We start from the raw sequence: 21204 nt of genomic DNA, 5'->3' as shown, positions 1-21204 counted from the left end.
TGGAATCGCAGCCATCACAGTGGCTGCGAAGGCCACTGCGGAAGCAAAAAATGATGCCTTCATCGTGAAGCAGACACTCGACAAGGTGAACCACAACAGAAAGGCAAAGTAACTTGATCTCTGTGATCTACAAGATGTTAAGACTGGTGATTATTTAGCTAGATTAGCACACACATAGAAGCGCAACCGCCTCCATCATATATTCTTCAATGTCTGATGACTATGGTAAGCCTCGAACACTGGGCTTGCCATCGACAAGGTCGCAACATCACTCAGCCTCAACCGCATATGCAAACTACCGTGTGAAGGAACCAACCCACAGCCCCTGCCCAGAAGCTAACCTCGCAGCAGGAAGGCCCTATGGTTGGCAACCTGACAGCCTAACCAACCGTCTTCATGTTTCCCTTGCGCTGGAAACCAGGCTCCAGTTCATGTACGAAATTGTGATTCGGGCTTGAGCCTACCCGGACCGGGGCGGGCAGGGGGATCTCCTTTGCGTGCGTCCCCACCGTGCAATAGCAGCGTGGCCGGGCGAGGCAAGACAATGATCTTGGCCAAAGAGCCATCAAGAATGTGACTGGATGATCACAGGTTCCTAGATCAACCAGCGACCGCCTTGTAGGGCCAACGGGGGACAGGATGTCCAAGGGGACGAACATGCAAAAACCCGATCGCTGCTCATGGGATCGCGCTAGTAAGCTAAGCTTATCACCTTATTACCCTCAAATCCTGGGAAATATCGTACCTTGGAGCTCAGGGACCGGGTGATCCTGCGGCGCATGATTGGTTGGCGTCGGTTGTTGCCATTCGTATGGGCCTTGTCGGGCGGGCTTGGTGTTTATTTGCTCCTCACCCTCAGCCCCGGATAAAAGCTGCGGCCACCCGCGTCTAGTTTTCTTCTCCATTGTGGCCGTGCCTTGGTGCAGGTTGCTGATGCACCGCTGCATCCAAGTCCTCTCTCTTTTTTTTTTTTTTGTTGTGCCTGCTGCCTGGGGGAGGTAGGCTGCAAGAAGCTCCTCCAGGGCTGGGCTGAGAAGCTGACTGCATGACCAACCCGGTCTGGTTTCTATTTTTGGGATCGCCTTTTTTGGGTTACCGACGACGGTTGATCACAACAGTAAGCCTTGTTGAAAATATTCCACTTACAGAGGCGTTTTTTCTTTTTCCCAGTTTTCTCTTCTCTTCCCGACTCCCGCGTTCTCGTCTTGCAAATTGCGATTCCCGTCTCGGGTTCCGCAGTCCCCCCACCACCATTCCGTCCCTCCCACCCCGCAAGTTCCCGGGCCGGACCCGCACTCCACATCGGATCCGAATATCTCACTGGCCCCCTCCCTGTCCTACCCACCTTCCGTTCGGGTCGGTATTTTCGTCCGAACCCACCACACGGCTCGGACCGAGAGAACTCCTTCTTCCCACACACACACACACACACACTCAAAGTCAAATCACACAAACCCGCAACAAACTGGGCACTTGGTGACGATCATTCGTTCGTCAGATGAGACTGCAGAATGCCATTAAACAAGATTAAACAATTTTCGGGAGGCGCGAAAACATGAAAAGCCGCATATCAGAGGTGGGGTGTGTGTGAAGGACGAAGAAGAAGACGAAGAAGTCATTAGAAAGGAGCTATACCGTATCCCGAAGCCATGACTAAGAGACAGAGACAGACAGACGCCAAAAGGTCTCGGGATTCAAGTCATCCCACTGGGGTTTCTCGGAGGGGGGGGGGAGGGCTTCGTGGCTTCCCATGTGTCCTGTGTAACGATCCAGCTTTGATAGGAAAGCCGAGCAGGCGTCATTTTACATGAATCGTGATAACCTCTTCAAGGTATTCAGCTCGATCAATAGCGCTGTACGCGAGTAAGGTAAGATAGCGTCAACCCAATCCCAAGACGCCCGCAACAGAGCAATCCTGGATTCCGTGTGGCTGGCTGGACTAGAGGCTCCCCCTCCCCCGGGGCCCCAAAGTGTGGTTGTCCGTAGAGGGGTAGGTACACGTGAGAGGATATCCTCCCTTTCGGCGAACTACGCGTACCTGGGAATCGGTAGCAGCATCATTCCAGACAGTCGAGACATTGTTCCAGTGCCGAAACATGTAGCGACGGTGAAGGCCGGCGTCGTATAGGGATTCTCGACTTGATTCGACTCGTTCACCCCCCACATGACAAAAAAAAAAAAAGGGAATGCCACGAGGGAACTGCGTGACAAGAACGTGCGCAACGTTCGGCGGTTGCGTCATAGGCAGTCCTTGAGTGCTATTTGTCATGTTTGTTTTTCTTCCACAGCCATAGCTCCAGGTCTCACTTGCGGATGACTTTTCTCTCATCTGTCTGGCCCAACGTGTGTAATTCTTGCAAAGCCTCGTTCAGCGGCTTGAAATTCTCAAGGTTTCCTTCTAATTTAACGTCATCATGCTGATAATACCCGGTCGACATCTTCCTGTGACTAGGTCGCTGCACGCCGGGAAGTCGTCGTAGCTTCGTACCCAAGAAGCCCAAAATTTTAACGCATTTCGTAACTCTGTCCGAAATAACACACGCGCTCAAATGCATTTTCTGATACAGCGTTCCCATACATCAATCATTCCGCCTCTGACCATGGTCGGGCTAAAGAGCCCAGAGCCTCCTGACTCGCTCACCCGAAACCTTCAAGGATAACTCCCGCTGAACTGGGGCAATGGATTGCCACCAGCCATTTGCGCATAGAAGGGAGGCTTGTGCATATCCCAGTCCCCAATATTGGGCGCGCAGACCATCCCTCCCGTAGTAAACTCCTGGATGTCCTCAAGCACGGTTCCAAATCGCTGGCCCTGATTCTGCTGCACGTAGGAGTCGATACTGACGGGCTCTGCGTTCAGATTGGCCATCGCGGCTTCATTTGGCAGGGAGCCGGGAGTCGGAGGAAAGATTTGTGTCGGCGAGTGGTGAGATGTACCTCCGGCATAGCCGTCGTGGCTGGCCTGCTGGAGGAATGCGGCGGCGTTGATAGCGGTAAACGTTGACGCCTGGCGAGAATCCCTTCGACTGTCCGCACCGCTCGCGCTGAGGTGGGAATACTCAGGGCCCAAGGAAGAGCTCCTTTCCAATGTGCTGGCCCGTGATCCATCGGAGCCGTCGTATGCCGTTGGCCGGTCTTCGTCCATAATGATGCCGTTGCTCGTAATCTTGTCAGCATTTGCCCTCCACTCTTCCAGTCCGCCGCCACCTCCACCCAGTCGAATGGTCAAAGAGCCATCCCCGCTCTTCCTCGAACCTCGATTGGTGTAGTCGAAGTAAACCTTGGTGAGATACTGATCTATGTCCTTGAAATACGTTACATAATTGGAGGCCATGCTGAAGAAAGGCGCAACCTTGGTCAATGCCTGGAAAGCGATACCGGTGTTTCCCGTCTGAGTGTTTTCAGAAGCTGCTCCCGAATTCCGTTCTTCGATTTCCTGTTTGCTGACCATGTGATGTTCAGTATCCATGTGAGGATAGTGACGTGCATATATTCCGACAAAAGCTGCTTGCCATATGGCGAATATGACTAGTGACGAGTGAGGAAGCTTATCCCGGCATGTCGATATGAGGTCAATTATTTCCCTTCCAGCCCTGAAAACCTGCTCTGCGCTTCGCTCCCAAAAGTGATCGGGAACAGTATCGGGGTCGAATACGGGCTCATCCAGAGGGCCCACCGGCTCGGAACATTTGATGGCGATGAAAGGGATGTATTCGCGATGCAGCATGATTTTGCAGAGGGCACCCATCATGTGGAGTGACACGTACATGCTATTGTCGTGTTTCCAAAAGTTTGAACTAGACCAGGTGAATTCTTCTGGCAGGTGTGCATAAAACGCATCTACCTTCTTATTGAGTTGGTAAAAGGTCGAGTCTTGGTCCCACGGCGGATGCGCTTCCGTATGGCGGCCGCCTGCGAAGCTGTACTTGGTGATATCGCCCCAGAAATCGGCCAGTTGCACAAATCGGCTCAGAACACTATCATCGATTGTCGGCTCCATTCCTTGTCCCGCCTGTCGTAGGAACCCGGTATAAACGACACGCCCAAGGTCAAAGGCGTGTTCGGTGCAGGGCAGCTGTATTTGAAGATCGTCGGATCGGACCATGGAAACTCGATCAGATCCGCAGGATAAGAGACGATCTAGTATCAAGCAGCTGAACATGGTGCGGCGCCTGATCTCCTGGTCCTTCCAACGGTCCGAGGGTAGTTGGGCAGATTTGCTTGATCGGGGAGAAGGTGCCAAAAATCTCTTGCCTCCCAAAGGTTTGTCCCCAAACCCTAATTTTAAGCCTTGAGCCATTCTTATGGCAACACCAACGTACATCCACGCAGCCAAGCCGCCGTTTGGCTGGCTCCATTTGTACAAGCCGAGCATAAGAAAAGCCTGGACACGGACGACAGTAGCTGATGTCAAAGCTGATTCGAGTTGGCCCAGAGCTTTTGTAAGAGCATTTGCGAAATACTCTGATGCCATTGACGGTTTCGGCCTAGGTAGAGCACCACGGGATTTGGGGCCCGCGATTTTGTCGTGTGTGATGTGCGCCACATACTTGACCAAGTCGGGGTGAAACCTTGCTGTGAGAGCCAGAATGCCCAACAGAATCAGATTTGATTCGGCCGACGGCCTCTTGATATCCTTGTCGTGAATGATGCCTTTAAGGGTTGGGAGATGCAGGAAAGGGAGTTCGGTAGCGAAGTGCAGCTTATATATGTCGAAGAGTTGATGCCACAAGTCAACGGTGAGATATGGCGCCGAAAGCACTTCCTGAGCAAGCGCGGCGACTGTATGTCCATTGGAGGAGGTTGCGTCTTCGAGCTTCTTCACGCGCTTCCGGTCATGCCCTATTTCTCTCTCCTGTTTCAGCGCGGTTGGCGGCTCTGATCGCTTCGCCGGTAGAGGCGTAGGATCAGGGAATTCACACTTGTGTCCAGCCTTGATGCATGTGTCGCATGGCGATCCAGTATTGTCGTTGTCGCATTTGATTTTGGATTTCCTGCATCTCAAACAAGCTATGCTAGACCTCATCGGCGGCCGCATAGCTCTGGAGGGTCTTTTGGCACTTGAGCCTCCTGCCAAGATCGGCCTCAAGTCATCGTCGTCGGGCACGGTGGAACTGTGAAATCTGGGCCCGGCCGGAGCTTGCCCATCTGCGGGCTCTGCTACAGCGGGGGGCGCGGGGGTTCTCTCCGACGGTGAAAATGTCTCTTGATATCTTCTCTTTGGCGTGGTCTGAGTAGATGACGCTGCTGGTGCGTCGTCGGAGTCCGACGCAGGAGAGAGTATAGACTGAATACGGAGTTGGGAAGAAATTGTGGCGGTTCGGGCCTGTTATAGACCCGCGAAGCCAGTGAGGAGTGGCAGAAGATCGGGCGCAGAAACCTTGACGAGATACTTGGTGGACCAGGTACCAGTGGGCTCCCCTCCTGTCGAACCTGCGCTGCGCCAGGTTGACTATGCTCGTGACAGAGTGACTTGGGGTAGGGAGGGCAAGATACGCAGAGCTGGATGGTTATGACCAACGCTTGTCGAGGCGAAACTAAAAAAGGCACGCCTCAAGTGGCACAAATGAGCAGGCAGTGGCTGTCGACAGCTTGCAACCGACGGGTATTTGCTTCGGGTGGTACACGAAACACCTGCAGTGCGTCGGGTAACTCGCACTCAGCGATAAGTGTCTGAACGATATCGGGTTGACAGCTGGTCAAGGTGCGATGGCTGGTCCGGCGCCGTCCTACTTCTTTGCTGAGGTGGAGAGCTCAAGAACGGGCCTTGGTGATGTGAAGTGAAGTTGGTATCTCGGGATGGATCGATGGTGGGTGAAGTGGTTGTATCAGCGAAGTTTGGCTGCGACGGCCAGTCTGATTGAACGGTTACGAGAACGATTGGTAAAGAGAGGTGCCTTGCTAGAACGGCGGTAGGTCACAACTCGCAAGGAAATCAGGGAAGTGGGATTGCGAATTTAATTGGGGGTAAATGTGGCCGACTTGAGCAATAAGCAATGAGAGGTGGTCTGAAGCTTGCGTTCCCACGAAGCAGTGGCCGGGGGGCAGGGAGGGTGGGAAAATGGTTGAATTCTAGCCGACCATGCTGTCGGCCCCCAAATTGACTGTGTGCCGGGCGTCACCGGCTAACATTGCTTGCCCGCCTCTCCCTTGCTTGTTGTCTCTCTTCCTTTAGCTGGCTTTGTACCTCCATTCTCTCCATCACCCGGGGCTTCTCTGACACGAGTAAGATCGAACGAGTCTAGAATAAGCATGTTTGCTCCAACCCCTTCGTCGCCGTTGTCCGGGCTGCTGGTTCTGGTAGAGTAATTCTATGGGAATCAGTCAAAACAGCATAGCAACACAGTCGGTTGAGCCAAGCCTGTAGAAAAGGCGGGTGTGCCGTCTGTATGGTGCGAATGTGCTTTCCTACTCTGGCCACCCCAGGCCCCATGTCTCTGATCAACCCCACGCGCAGAAGGAATGAGGCGGGCATTGGTGGGAGGGCACGAGGGGTCGCTGCGGACAGCCCAGGTCAAGATCAAGGCCGGCCAAGCAAGGATGCTGGAACGATTTCTGGATAGTGCCAACCGGAATAGACGAGGGGATCTTCCATCCCCGAGTAGGGAAAGTACATTTGTATTTACGAGGGTCACGTTGGACGAGATACAAAGTCCCTTCGGCGCGTTCGCCAAACTTTGTTTGCCTTTGGGTCTGATTCGAGGGTTGCTTTGCCCCGGCATCATTCGTGTGATATGCTCGAGGGAGACAGCTTCTCGTGAGTCCTTGGGCCCTTGGGCCAGACGCATGCCTTGAAAGAATAGGACGGCTGTCCGTACCTATCTGATAGTCTGCCGTCCGCTGCCTTGATCAGCGGTATTGCGAGGTCCGGATTCGGTACTCGGCCGGGCGGCCCCGCAGGACGGCTGGGGGGGCTGCTGCACTCAATCCTAGCACATCGATCTTTGTTCGAACGGTTCTAATCAGCGGGAACAGCTGTTGTGGAACATCTGGCGGCGATGAAAGGCGGGATGTGCCATAAAACCTCGTCATCAGGTGGCAATCGAGGGCTGTAATTGCGAAGCGGAACATTTTGAAAGTGACAATCCCAAAGTTGACTGCCAGGGTTCCAATATCGCCATCCTCTACGTCGCAGGTGCGTAGGGTGCTCTGATTCTTTTGGGCATCGCATTCCCATCACTTGTCCCATGGCCATCTTCCAGTTTTAGAGTCTACACTCTCAACAACAAGGCGACTGGGACAAGGGACGGATGATCGGCGTGGCTTTCCTGCTTAGCTGTCGCCTCTCTGCAGAGCGTGTCGGCCTGAGCATGGCGTATCAAAGGGTAACCAGCCATGCCCCCCGCGCCGACATTCTCTCACTTGCTTCTCTATTGGAGCAGGCATCATGCTGCCCGAGAATGGTACTCTTCGTCTGGGGACGCAGACGGCGGCGGATCGGTCAGCGGGCATCTAGCGCATTGAATCTTGCTCCGAAGGGGGCGCGGGAGTGGCCCGTGTCGTCCATCGAGTAGCGTACAAACTCAAGGTGGCAGACGGCAGACCGGGGGATGAGATAAGACGGAGCACAGTTTGCTGAATTCATCGCGTGTGCCGCAATATGGCCCGCGCCGCGAGGAATGTAGCCGAACGACCCAGGCATCAGGGACGGCTGGCTGTGGTGGTGGTGGTGGTGGTGCCGATGCTCACCTTCCCTCCCCTCCCTCCCCCCCTCCCCCCCTCCTCAAAGTACCACAACAAGTGTCCAGGGGTGGACGGCGTTTGGCTATGCTTTTGCATTTCGGTCCGTGTCCCAGGATGCTTGGTCCCGGGCTGTACATCGACCGATCTCATGTCGATTATAATTAGTGATGGATTGGTACGAGAGCACAAGGTAGGGTCGGCAACGGGTTGGTTATCGCTCCGCTACGGGTATACGCGTATGGATTTATGGAAAACTGTAGTACAACGGCCAGATCAGAAAGACCCTGCTCCGGGGCTCCGATCCTTGGCATCAACAATGCATTTGACAATTCAGAGGAGGGTAAACATGGCCTTATGAAATGAAACCGAAAAGAAAGCAGTCGGCAGTCCATATTTGGTATGCTTCCGCCAGCAGTCAGCCGAGCAGATTCCAACGATGATGATCTGAATGAGCGCCGTACTCTGAACGTTTTCCTTGAAGACGCAGCCCAATGTTGCATGGGTCCCAGAGTCTTGCAATATTCAGAGTTTGCACACGCTATTTTCGTCAAGAGTGTGGGAACATCGGTAGTGACGCAACAGTAGTGTAGGTACTCTGGAGTCTGTACGGAGTAGGCGCAAGGCATGTAAGGGTGGAACCTGACAAGGTTTTGCCGAGCTGCCATGTCCGAAATGTCGAGGTTCGTGTGATGACACCTTAGGATGCGGATGAGCCCGTAGAGACGTCCCCTGGTCGTTTGAAGGTTCCCCATTTGCTTTGCCCAACTCGGCCTAATTTGCAGGCAGGTGATGGAAAGGCCAAGCAGCGTCTGCGTCTGAATGTCTCTGGGCCCTCAAGGTGGAGTCCCTCTACACAGTTACCGTGGTTTGGGCGGAGGCAAGCAGAAGAGTCTTGCGTGAATGGACGGAATGGTTCGGAGCTTACTGCGAACCAATCACCAGGCTGGAAGCACGTTTCCGGGACGAGTTCGCGCCAAAGACAGTATGTCTCGCCGGGGGCTTCGGCTGTTACACGAGAAGCGAGACAGAGAATGCCAGTGGAGGCGACGCGCCATGCCTCCTCACCCAAACAGGCAGTAGTCGGGCTCTGTGGCAGTAAGGGTATGAAGGTGCCATGCCGCCGTGGCGGGCGGGTGTCGCGGGTCGAGGTATTCGAATGGGAAAAAGAGGGAGGGAGAGGACGCGGAAGGGGGAGAAGGGAGAAAACATTGAGAGCGCACGGTTTGCAGGTTACGAACGCTGAAGGCCTGATACGTACCTCTCCCATCTGGACGTACCCGTAAGGTACGGATACCCCAAGGTAAGGTAGGTAATGTAAGGTAATGCAAGGTACTTGGGGACCTTACAATGGTAGGTGCCTTAAGGTAACCCAGGTGTGTGCTATTGAAGGCAGTCGGACCCAACAGCAACTGCGTGCCACGGGCCATGCCAGCTGGAGCCTGGAGACCGTTTCCGTGTAACCTCAGGGAGCCCCACTCATTGCTCACGTGGTGCAAAAGTGGGGCAACTCTAAGCTGGACCTCTCCCCTCACCTCACCCTTCACACATCACCCCTCACACCTCTGCCGCCTCCTCTCGTGAGCTTCTCACCAACCAGTTGGGATCATCAAGCACCATGCATGCTTTCAGCTCTTCCCTCCGAGCTTCCCTGACCAAAACCCAGCATCTCGCCAAAGAGACAGCCGCAGGAGGACTGGTTGTGCCTCTCAGTAGCAATGCTGCCCGTCTCCCGCCCTCTTCGGATATCGTCCGTCATGGATGGTAATGTCTGACCGCCCCTTCATCTCGATGCCTTCGAGACAGCTTTTTTCGGGTGTCTGGGTTCAGCATCCCACGGTCAACGCCGTGAACGGGCGGGCATGTGGGCGATGCCCTTCCCATCCGCACCAGCCCGGTACCTACTTAGTTCCAGAGGCATCCCAGAGTACCCGGGACCGAAGAGACGACCAATACCTAATATTGTCGGGCCGCCTTTCAAAGCGATCCAACGAGGGCTGCAGAGTGATTCTGCACGCCATATGTCGGACACCGCTGATTTCCGGTGAGGGGAAAACCGATGCGATAAGGGTGGTGGGTGTGCGTTCTGGAGTCGGGACGTACTTCCCATGTCTTCGTATGTCTCACTCTGTCTGTATCCCAGTTCAGATGGCATTTGCGCCTTGTTCAACCTTGGGCATGTATAATATAGCCATAGCAAAGTAAGGTAAGTCGACTCTGCCAGTCATGTCACCTTGGCAAGGGCCCGGCAACGTGGTTGCGTTCCGTCTCTCCGACATCAGCACTCTGTAATAAGGGAGCAAGATACCGGTTTGCAGAGAAAGGGCCAACCATTTCCCGCCACAGATGGACTTATTTCTTCCTGCCGTCGATCAATTCTATCACAGCCCTGCCGAGTCCAGTAAATCGTTGCCGAGTCCTCCCCAAACATTCTTAGATGGGATACCTCTGCCTGTGGCCAACGCCTCTCGGAAAGTCTCATCAACAAATTCATGCTCCTGACCCGAACCGACCCGATCCCATCGATATGCCGGGCAAGTGTTCCCGTTGTATAATCTGTACAGATCCACTGATATCTGTATCGTCCCGACTGTGGAGGTCGTTTGGTTACAAAGCTCACCTATGTGGCTTGAACCAGCCATGCGAACTAGACGCAAGCGCGTTGCCGTCTATTCTTTTCTTCGGCAATTGCTTCCACATTCTCCTCATAACTCTGCGGCCGCCGTGTAAATTGCATCGGGCAGTCAGGATTCCAAACCGTTCGGGCGGTTACTTATTCAAGTTTCGATTTTCATACAAAGCTCACATAGTTCAAAGCCTCCAAAGAACCAAAGCGTCCCAACACGGCAGTGTCTAGCCCGGCTACGGATGACTTACATCCCTGCATCTCTCATGTCTCATGTCTCATAACTTCCCGCACGTCATTCCCAAGCATTCTTCCAGCCCTCCAGCGAAGCAACGGATGGGCTTCTCTCGCGTAATACGAAGCCTCCGGACCGATCGGTGCCAAGTTTACCGGATTGGTGGGAAAAGGCGCTATTAAAGTTAAGACAAGATGTGAGCCTCTGCCTGTTCTTCCTCATGCCCTCCGCAGAAAACAACTGGACCCCAAGACACTGAGGCTTTTCACGTGTTGTCCGCCACTTGCATCGTCAGAGACTCATTACTTCAATGTGACACATGTCGCACCGTCATTCAATGCTTTCTCGATTCTTCGAGGATGAGCAACGCTGGCAATGAGGTTGAAATCACAGGAGCAGATCAGGAGAGAGTGATGAGAGCAGAAATCTCGATTAGGCTTTACAAGTTGGCTCTATCCTCCTTCATCGGCGCCAGCCAGTACCATGTTCATCCTGGGGTTTGCTGCCTACTTGCAGTGTGAGCCCAATGGTAGTCTCCGTTATGCGTATCTCACCATCAAAGGGCCTCGGCCGAGAAGCGAGAGACAACAGGTGGAGGGAGTGATTGCCTGACGAAACAAACACGGATGCAGAATGGTCCAGACTCCCTTATATGGAGAAGTTCTGCTCGCGCAGTCTATTTGGCACGGCATTTCGAACCCCTTCATACCGGGTAAAGCGGCTAAAGGTCTTTTAGCCCCGTGAAACTTGGAAACGCGTCTTATTCGATATTGATTAGCCTTCCAGTTCGACGCCGTCCCTCCGAGCCTCTGGGGCCCTGAGACCTTCCGAGCAGATGGTACTTGTTTCTTTTGCTTGTATCGACGAGTCATCAGGGCACCACAAGAGTCGGAGACGCAGCCTTCCCTGAGCAGTGAATGCCGTTCTCGGGATGTGGGGTTGTTCCAAGGAGGCGGGAGACGCATGGCTGCATTCTTTCACCTGCATGTGTGTCTTCGTCATTCAGCTGTAGACCGGCTTATCCCGCCCATCGAGGTGGACTCAAAGGGAGCTTTGCGGTTCATGGAATTCCGACATACCAATGCTCCAACACCGCGCCGGAAGGCCAGAGTCAGAGAATACGTGGCCAAGCCCTCACCAGCCGCCGAGTATTTACACCTGATGAGCCTTGCCTATGACATGTTGCAATTGCAGTGGCGAGACTGTTTACTCACCCCCGGCCGGATTTTCGTCTGATTTGCCTTTAAGCGCCAGTGGCCTTGGTCCAGAAGGGTTAGACGAGCATGTAGATGGCACACACCAACTGGACCAGGTATACAGAGGGGCTAGAGGCCGCTTTCACGGATCAAGTGTTCTTTTCGCCTCGAGGGAATCCTTCATTCTTCCAAGGTCCAAAATTCCATCACGAACACATGCTTTGTATGACGGTCCACCCCAAAATGCCCTCACACCCAATGGCAGCAAGGAATTCGATAAGCCTGGGGATCCGCCGACGTTTTCTTGGCCAACGTTGATGCTGATTGGCGGAGGATCAACAGCCTGCATGTTGGAATAAGAAAGGACGGTTCCACGCAACCAGATATGCCGACTTCGAGCTGGCTAGTGAGAACACCGTCGGCATTTGAGCCGCTCGTGAGTTCGCGGTTAGCTCAACCGTACATAATAATGGGCCTGGATAAAGCTTCTACTTACAGTTTAGGGTAAGGGAGCCCGCCACCGCCCCTGGATGATGGCCTTCGTTTGCATGGCCTTCATCTGCCCTCGACTATGCTACCGTTCGCGGCTCTGTAATTGTGACCACCTTGATGGCCGTGTTTCTAGTGACCACCGAATCGTTTGGAATCGTCAAGGACTCATCTCGTCTTCTGGTGGCTTGGGTGAGGGCAGGAGCAAGATCAAAATAGCTTCTTTGGTCAGGGTCTGTGAGATGTCAGCCCGATTCGCGGCAATGAGCCTGCCAGTACATTCAGCCCAGGTAGGACCCATCTGTTCAGACAGGTGTGCGAAGCACATGGGCTTCAGATAAAGACTCTCTACGAATACAGCACAGGGACCCCATTTCCTACCTTGCGGCCGGAAAGCCACCAACAAATATTCGAGGCCTGAGTCCTCCCAGAACCTTTTGCAGCTTTCTTCACGATATCGTATGGAATGATTAGGCAGGTCGCGTTCCCAGTTTATGATTCATTGAGGCCTGGAATTTTACGTACAGATGATCTATCAAATATCATCAAAGTGAATACTCCGTACTATTCGGAAGTTCCCATGTCGTCCAGAACTTTTATATAGACAAAGTGCGCTATAACGAAGTACTCTCCTCTCCTCGTGGCGCGTTACGGTCCAGAGGTTTTTACAGGTGATTCGCTATCAAATACTTGCAGGACATTCACGCCACACGCTCATGACATAAGGAAGCCATGAAATCAAGCGTCGCCATCATCTCACAGTACCTCATTGTTTCTTGCTCCCTGCCAACTAGGTTCAATGCGATCTTTCAAAAACGGCTGCGTAACTCGAGGCTCAACCAGCCCATATCGAAGGGCCAACACCCAGGTAACAGGACCTGGCCGCCAAGCACTTCCTGCCTGGTAAAGTTCTTCCTACCTCCATTAGCACACATCAACTCCAACGATGCTGGATATAAAAGTGGTTCCTGAATCTTCTTGATAGTTGGCTTGCGAGATGTGTAAAGAAACATGGCCCGGTTCGAAGTCGTCTTCGGCATCAAAGTTAGAGAGTGTCATCGTTCTCTCTTTGCCAATGGTTTAGTGCCCCTGTTATGCTGCCAACTCCATCATCCAACAGAGTTCTTGTTCGCTAGCGATCGTTATTCATCCTTGGCACTTCCGGTGTCTTCTATCCCGTAGGCCAGAGAAAAGGAGATGATAGATCACGGGCAGGGCCATGGTCGTGACGTGCATTGTCCTGTTTGACAGAAACTCGCCTCGGACTTGCACAAATATCGGAGCCAATGCCTAAGGACGTGGGAAATCAGCTGATACTGCGGCTCTCAGCGACAACTTTCCTGCGTCGACTAGCCAAGATGAGTATTCAGCTTTAGCCGATAGATTCAACGACTACGTCTTATACATTCAACCCGGCCCCCAGATGCTCAGAAACCGTACGAAGTGATGGTAATGCGGTAAAAATCATTGTCGTGGCTGCGATCTGTGTAAGAACCAAATATGTCTAAATCTCAAGTGTCACCGTTATCTATTTACTTACCTACCGCCTAGAATTTTACCTCTCAGTTGAAGATCCGTTTATTCAAAGGGGAAAGAAATTGAAGTTTTCCTCCCACAAACACTACAGATGGGCAGACAAGACATTTCATAATGACTACAGTAATGTCTTTCACCCGTATACTTGTACGAAGATTTATTTGCCCTACCTAGATACCTTGCGAACTGATATAAAACTGAAGCATAAACCGCCCCCTACAAAAATAGAAGAATCTGTAATGAACTGTTAATCCTCAAGGAGCCCTCATGCCACCGCACTCAATCATCAAGACTACCACGAAGTATCTGGGTCAACCAACCTTGACATGCAGCCCCGGGCAGGGACCCGCCCCCAGCTCTCTCTTTCCCCCATCTTAGATACATACTCGCAGACGTCTCCGTCCATCATCCCCCGCTCGCAAACCTCTCAAACTCCTTCAGAGCATCCCTCACAAACCTCTCAAACTCGCCCATGACCTCATCTCTGAAAAGCCCATATTCTGCTGTCATCGAAGCGTCGGCACCGTCTCCCCCGTCCGTGATCGTAAGGTCGTTGAACTCTTTGAAAGCACGCAGGAACATGCCCCACAACACGCTCGGTCTGGCGTGCAACACCCTGGAGGCCGGGATCTGTACCCGTCTGAACAAGCTCTCGGGAGAATCATCATCATGATCATCATCGAGCCCCGGTCCGTCATGCCCGGTCGTGGCCGCCCCCGGGACATCCGCGGCACTGCTTCTTTCGAAGGTCACCACGACCCAGCACACGCACGACAGCAGTTCCGCGTGCGAGATACCCAGGTCCCTCCGGGCATTGCGCGACCATTCAATCCCCCCCGCGTCGCCGCCGCCGCCGACTTGTTCTGCTTCTTGCTCGGTAAGCTGCTGCATAATCAGCCGGTACCACAGCGTTCCGTAGACTTCAATGTACGTCTTCCAGTCTCTCTGGCTCTCGTTGTGAGCAGAGCAGATACGTAGCCGCGTCTGGTCAAGGTCGCTCGAGACTTGGCCCAGCGTCAGGTGACACCACTCCGCGCACTGCTTCAGCGTGGCCAGAGCCCTGGACATCATCCCGCCATCGTACGCCGAGAGAACACAGCCATGTATGCTGTCAAGCATGTTATGGAGATTTTCCTCTTCCGGCTCCGAGAGAAGCGTATGGTATTTCTCACACACGGTGTCTAGAAGATGAAACGCAAAAAGATCGACAGAACCGTCTTCCTTGAGGAAGAAGCCTTCCCCAGAGTCGGCGAGAGTTGACTGAACAGCAGCGCACAACTTCTCTTTGATGGGATTTTCCAATGTACAGAAGTTGTTGCCACTCCTCATCTCGTCGTTCATGCTTTCCAAAACATGTACATAGAGTAAGCACCAAAATCCTACCTGATGACCGCTGGGCTGCAAGATCCGGGACTCCAGGAGCGCCAATGCTGTTCGACACTGTTCGATAGTCTCGGCCGATCGACAAAGAGCTACAAGCCTGTTTGTATCTTCCATGTTGTCAAAAAAGTCTTTATTGTATGCCTCCCAAGCGTAGACACCACCGGCGGCTGCGAAGATTGCGTTCGCTGCTTGGATGTCATGGGTTATTCCATCGTCCGCGTAAGATTCGCCTTCGAAGAGGGATATGGCACCCAAAGTGTCGGTTATCTCGTTGTCGTCGGCATTTTCAATCTCTTCGGAGGAGCCTTTGGGACTTTGATTATATTTTGCACATTTCCAGATGCCCAGTCGATAGACAAGCTGGCGCTTACTGACCAAAGTTAGCATTGAATAAAACTTTCGAGTGTCAGAGAAAATACAGACGTAACGACGAAGCGATGCTCTTCATTCAGGAATTTGATCAACTCTTCAAGAGTTTGAGTTTTGTATTTCTTGCAGATGATCGCCTTCAATCCTGCCCACTGCTCTGTAGATTTACGGCTCGCTCGTGGGTTTCCCATGTCAAGCTCGCCGATGGTGTAAATGCGAGACGTCGCCGATTCCCAAAGCGTGTGTTCTACATCCTCCATGGCCGGACAATACTCTGGTGCCATTGCGTTCGATTTTTATAGTCTCTCACAATCAAACAAGGATGTTTCGCAGTAAACGAGCTGCCTTGGAGCCTACTCATGCCCGAGAAAGCCCAGCGAGATGTGCCCTCGTCGCCTTTTCGAGGCAGATTTCATACAAGGCTACCAGTCCGCGAGCAACATACTGATTGTACCGTGTCAGTGAAATGTAATTTCGCGATATGCAAGGTACTTGCCCGTCCAATCAACGTCTTACCAGGGTCAAATGTGCAACTTCCAGCACTGCCCGCCATTGGGTCAGCAACTGAGGTGGCTTTGTCATTTTCGAGTTGAAATTCCACTTGGTTTCAGCAACCATGGCCTCAAAATACAAAACCTGGGGCCTTGCGCTCACTACGTCCAGCCAAGAAGCCAAGAAAGTGCAATTCCATTGACGATTTCCAACTCACTAGACGCATCAGACCCGCTACTCAGCCCTTGGACTACAAGCTTTCGTATAAAAGGTCGCCAGGCTCGGAACCTCACAGCCGGCCCTTGCTTCAAAGTCAAATCAGACACAACGAGCCTCCACAAGTCGAAGTGTTTGCCTCTACTCTACGTTGAACATACCCAATCTGTGTTACCACTCAGCCACGGCATAACAGTACTTGACATACGCTCCACAGTACTCCTCGCAGCAAAGTTCAAAAGGCAGTCTCAGAAAGATGCCTTACCCCCCCGAGCCCTCGGCGCCCACAGCCCCGAATACCGTGGGACAAGCATCGGCACACGAGCGTCGGAGACCGACTCCACTCGGAGAACATCGAAGCCATTACACGGAGGCAACTTCATGTCATGCCGAATCAGTACATCCTCAAGCGCGGCCAACGCAGCGACCAAGGGCATGGGACAGTACCCAAGAAAAGCCGAGTCTATGTGCACACAAGACTGGCTTAGAAGAAAGTAGCCATGACATTCTACCAGGTCGAAGGGCAGCGATAAGTCTAAGCAAATTAAACAAGGCAGGGGATGAATACTTCAGAATCAGGAGTAGAGTCCGGAATCCAAGATGTGGCGAGCGGATTCGTGGCCTCGTGCAATAACGGACGATGGCATAGAGGGTTTGAGTTGACTGCGAAAAATGTACAGTACGATATGGGCGAAGAAAGGAAGCACTGGTGTAGATGCCGGTATAGAAAATATAGAATGTTGTGTAGTTAGACACCTGGGTAGCGTGCCATTCCAATAAAGGTGTTTGCTTGTCGCCGCGCCTTAGGGAGTCTCAGAAGTGCCCGAGGCGTTGGCATGAGTTTGTTCGCTTCGTCGACCTGAACATGGTGCCTTGCTTTGTGGCAGCCGGTCGGTAGTGGCCGTGCCGCAGCTCTCAGACGAATTGATTCGCAAATGCTGTCATCAGGCGTGAGGGGCAGGACACGCGGAGGGCCAGGTGATGCAAGTTGGAGTATGCCCCGCCCCGCAGTTGAGCCTACAGGCCGGAGAGAAAGGTGCGGTGACGTGGGGATGTACCGGCCGGGTAGAGGTACCTCGTCACTGCTCAAGTCGGTGCAGATGTCGGACGGGGGTGGGCCTTTTGAGCTCAAAGCCTACGGCATATCCGTACCGATCCGGAACTGCAGGGCAAGCAGCTACATAGTATGCATTGAAGCCATTGCAATTTGCGCCAAGAATAGAGCCAGTGGCATGAGATGTGCAGTGGGCCGATGACTGTTTCTTCTCCCATTTGCTGTAGCTATAGCCGTTAGTAATAAAGAAATTCTATCTCGAAATCAGGTGAGAGAGCGTTTTTGCCGATCATGGTCTCTGTCCAGCGCACAATAAGGCATCCAGGTTGTCCCGGCATGGGAGGAAGCGGTCTGTCGGTTTGCAAGGTGGTGTGCTGAGCTACAATAGCTTCCGCCCCTCTAACGGCGTACCATTCCATTGGGGAATTGGAAGTTGAGCGGGTGGGTGCGCAGCAGTCAGTCGCAACTTTCCAGATGCGATGGAAGGGATGCGCGAAGGCTGCACCTGTAAAAGGTCGGATTGGGGCGGATTGTTTGGAGAAGGAGCAACCGGCGGCCAACAGTCGCAGGGCAATGTTTCCGTCTGCTCCTGATGCTAGCAGCACATCAGTCCAGGAAGGGGGACTATGAGGCGATGATGATGGAGGTCCAATGATGCAAAAGCAGGGGGTTACGTTTCTTTATGGACCCTGGCTTGCCTGGCCTAGGTCCTCACAATGAGTCGGCATGGGACACCTTGTTCTGCTCTTGAAGTCTATGGTAGGCGACAAGTTGGGTGTACCTAGAGCTAGGTATCATGAGGCCTGCGTCGCCAGGTATGCGTTTCTACTCCGGTGACAAATTAGGGGCCTCGACGGCTCCAGCTTCAATTCTAACTCCAACTTTAGTAGTCGGTCGTGAAGGTGTTTGGAGTTGGATTGGAGGTGGGTTGCGAGGACGCAAGGCGGGACGAATTGTCAGTGCAAGACATGCACGGGCGAGCCGCGAGAGTGAAAAGGATGCAGAAGTTTAGGAGCGGGAAAGAGTGGCTCCTTGGCATATGGGATAGGTGTGTGGGGCGGGGAGCTCTGGCTGCTCTGCTAGGTCGGCTCTGAGAACTGCAAGAGAACCTGTGGAAGTCGCGGCAAGTCGTCATACCTGTGCAGAGATCATCCAATCACGGATCGCGCATCGCCCCACTACACCCTCCCCTGTCAGCCATCGGACTGCTGCTGCAGGCCCGGTACTCCACACTGCGCAACGCCTGGCGTGTGGGTGTGTGGCGTGTGCTCCAGCTTCACCTCATCTCTTTGCTCCAAATGTCTGTCTCTTTTTGGCCTGCTCTTCTTCCCATGGACCGTGGCCCAAGACAACCGATAATCCCTCCAGTTTCAAGCCGATGCCAGGAAGGAAGCATAGGCAGGCTTGGCCTTCCCGACATGCTGTGTGGCTTACGGCTTACAGTGTCCGCCATGTTGGATTGCATCGACCGACCCTCTCCCCGCTAGCCTCAAGAGTAGCACATCTTTCACGACAGCTGGCTGCTGTGCCACCCCATCAAGGTAGGTACAAGGGCAAGAGATGGTGGATGGTCTCAAAACTTTGCCAAGCTCAAAACACTAGCCAAATAGGCCTACTCTCTGCTTCGGTCAAGCTCGCTTGGGCGTCATCGTCAGCTCTGACGACAGCGTCGCTACCTACCTACTTGTCTCCGTCTTCGTACCCCAGACCTAGAGTGTGGCTGATGCGGTCCGGATAGAGCAGGGAAGAGCATCGGTCAGACAGGGTTGACAGGTCCAGATCAGCCAGTCCAACTACCAATGCATTGGCTGCTGCTCGCAGACTTCGTGTGTCATGTTGTTGAACCGCAAAGCGCAGGGACGATCCCGATCCAAAGCGCTTCACGCCTGAGGCCATTTACTACGGTGCCATACCTCGTCCGAGACTCCTTGAGTTCGTCTACCTCGAGGTAGTAGGACAGCACGGCTACCTGGTACCTCATCCTCATGTCTCCAAAAAAGTATCACTGACCGAAAAGGTCGCCTATTGACTTGCGTGCTGCACGAGACAGCCAATCGGTAGTAGCATCCTCTAGGCGCCAACCCGTAGCCCACTTGGACAAGCGAGGCGTCCAAACAACCCGAGTCCAAACAAGCACGCCCAAGCCCATCTCATCTCGGCCCATGCATCCCGCCCTTTGCAAGCTTTTTAAGTGCACGTACACACGGATGGTATCATGGTCTAGTACAGGACATGGCTATCCTTTTCCAAGCTACCTTGCCTTAAGTTGTTAAGCTACATGGCTAACTTACGTAGGTAGCTCCACACCGGGGGCTACTGACTGAGCCTGTCCATTGCTCCGTGAGGTGGACAACATGCCGTGAGCAAGGCAAAGACGAGGAAGGAGGTGTGGCAGTGTGGGAGAGGCGCCGCCTCACCCCAGCCTGGAATCTGACCTGAGGTCCGGTCCGGAACGATACCTCCTCTTCCATCCACGTCCAGCACTGAAGGAAGAGGAGCAAGGAAGGAACCTCTCTCTGCATCCGAGTTACACACTAATGTACTTGTGGCGAGCTGCTTCCCCACAGATTTAACGTCCCATCTACCACCCCCATGCCTCCTGCTTCCGTCGTTTAAATGCCGCCGCCGCCCTCCTCAGCTCATGCGTTTCCTACTACTTCCAAGCTTCTGCTGCCACTGGCTATTTTCTGTGCAACACTGAAAACCTTCCAAATCTCCAGAGTGTGTGGTAACTGAGAAACTAACACGAGGAAATATTCGTCCCTCAAGATGCCGACCGCAACAGAGCGCATTCACGCCCGTAAGCTACTGTTCATCTTGGGCGTTTGCTGCCGTTCGTTTGTGACTGACCTTTCTTCTAGTGAACCCCTTCTCCAAGAAGGAGTCTCATACCGCCACCTCCATCACCACCTACAAGGTTTTGACTATTTTGAGTTGGCTCTTGTCTTTCGTCGTAACTCTCTACTATGTCACCAATGAACCCCACGATGGCTTCACGATCCGGAGAAGAATTTGGGACCAAAACTACCTCTATCGCACTGCCTTCACCTTGAGTGAGAACATTACCGACATCTACTGGTACGTTCAGACCCGTTCCTGAAGAGCCAAGGCACTGCTAACAAGGTCCAGGATCGTTCTTTTTATCCTCCAAATCGGGTATGTCGGACACCTATTCTCGAGCAACAGCGACTATGTCAACGCCGCCGCCAGCGTCGGATCGCACTTCATCTTCAACAACCTCCTGCACTTTGCTTTTGTCATGTTGTTCGTGCGCTCCTACTTCGGCTGGGCTGAGTTCATCTTGATTATCAACTTCGCCAATCTGTCGTCGCTCTACTTCCGCCACAACACGTACCCGCGCTTCATCCACTGGCCCGTCGTTTCCGCTCCTCTGGCATGGACGTTTGTGGCCATCTACTGGAACGGCGCCATCATGGTCCCCCATCCCCACAACCTCGTTGCTCGCATCTTCGGCAATATCTTCATCTGGTCCATTCTGGTCTACGGAGGCTTCTTCATTGTTGCCTACAAGGTAAGAGCGGTCCTGTGTCTATGAACTAAAGATTCACTGACCAACCATGTTTCAGGATTACACCATGGGATTCTCCCTCAGCGTTCTGTCCGCTGCTCTTGGCGTTGCACAATTCGGCCGCCAGATCATTGCCTTCCAGTGGATCTTTGCTTTCACCATTATGTCTGTCCTGTTTGTCTCGACTCTCGTGATTGCCTACCCGGCCGCGACTGGCAAAGACTACCCCTGGAGAAGTCGATCCGGCCCTGCCGACTCGGAGCGTGCCCCCCTTCTCGCCGACGACCAGTAAATGCCATTGTGTCCGCATTGAAGGCTCGAGCCTAAGGCATGCGCAATGGAGTGTATTCGCAACAGAAGCACTCGTCAATTCACGAGAGGAGCAGGTCGAATTGAAGT

General features: G+C 53.2%; 6 protein-coding genes across 6 annotated transcripts; 2 read left to right on the top strand and 4 right to left on the bottom strand.

Annotated features, from left to right (window-relative positions):
• Positions 1-2650: 2650 nt before the first annotated feature.
• CORC01_02479 (fungal specific transcription factor) lies at positions 2651-5038 on the bottom strand (the record flags this gene model as incomplete). Its single annotated transcript, XM_022614129.1, has 1 exon — positions 2651-5038. One exon carries the CDS (start codon positions 5036-5038, stop codon positions 2651-2653), a length of 2388 nt encoding a protein of 795 aa, XP_022479341.1.
• Positions 5039-6849: 1811 nt separating this feature from the next.
• CORC01_02478 (uncharacterized protein) lies at positions 6850-7337 on the bottom strand (the record flags this gene model as incomplete). The annotated part of the gene is made up of 2 exons (XM_022614128.1): positions 6850-7149; positions 7218-7337. 2 exons carry the CDS (start codon positions 7335-7337, stop codon positions 6850-6852), a joined length of 420 nt encoding a protein of 139 aa, XP_022479340.1.
• Positions 7338-11167: 3830 nt separating this feature from the next.
• On the top strand, positions 11168-11257 carry CORC01_02477 (uncharacterized protein; the record flags this gene model as incomplete). The annotated part of the gene is made up of 1 exon (XM_022614127.1): positions 11168-11257. The coding sequence occupies one exon, from the start codon at positions 11168-11170 to the stop codon at positions 11255-11257; it is 90 nt and encodes a 29-aa protein (XP_022479339.1).
• A 2910-nt stretch (positions 11258-14167) lies between these two features.
• On the bottom strand, positions 14168-15798 carry CORC01_02476 (uncharacterized protein; the record flags this gene model as incomplete). Its single annotated transcript, XM_022614126.1, has 2 exons — positions 14168-15515; positions 15569-15798. The coding sequence occupies 2 exons, from the start codon at positions 15796-15798 to the stop codon at positions 14168-14170; spliced, it is 1578 nt and encodes a 525-aa protein (XP_022479338.1).
• Positions 15799-19156: 3358 nt separating this feature from the next.
• Positions 19157-19420, bottom strand: CORC01_02475 (uncharacterized protein; the record flags this gene model as incomplete). The annotated part of the gene is made up of 1 exon (XM_022614125.1): positions 19157-19420. A coding segment is annotated over one exon (264 nt), but the record flags the coding sequence as incomplete, so codon positions are not given.
• Positions 19421-20045: 625 nt separating this feature from the next.
• On the top strand, positions 20046-21097 carry CORC01_02474 (ATP synthase F0; the record flags this gene model as incomplete). Its single annotated transcript, XM_022614124.1, has 4 exons — positions 20046-20076; positions 20138-20354; positions 20406-20808; positions 20864-21097. The coding sequence occupies 4 exons, from the start codon at positions 20046-20048 to the stop codon at positions 21095-21097; spliced, it is 885 nt and encodes a 294-aa protein (XP_022479336.1).
• Positions 21098-21204: the final 107 nt, after the last annotated feature.

The sequence above is a fragment of the Colletotrichum orchidophilum genome, assembly GCF_001831195.1.
Source record: "Colletotrichum orchidophilum strain IMI 309357 chromosome Unknown Scaffold_14.1, whole genome shotgun sequence".
NCBI classification, from domain to species: domain Eukaryota; kingdom Fungi; phylum Ascomycota; class Sordariomycetes; order Glomerellales; family Glomerellaceae; genus Colletotrichum; species Colletotrichum orchidophilum.
Note: the sequence above shows the minus strand (reverse complement) of the source record. Positions and strands in the feature narration are given on the sequence as shown.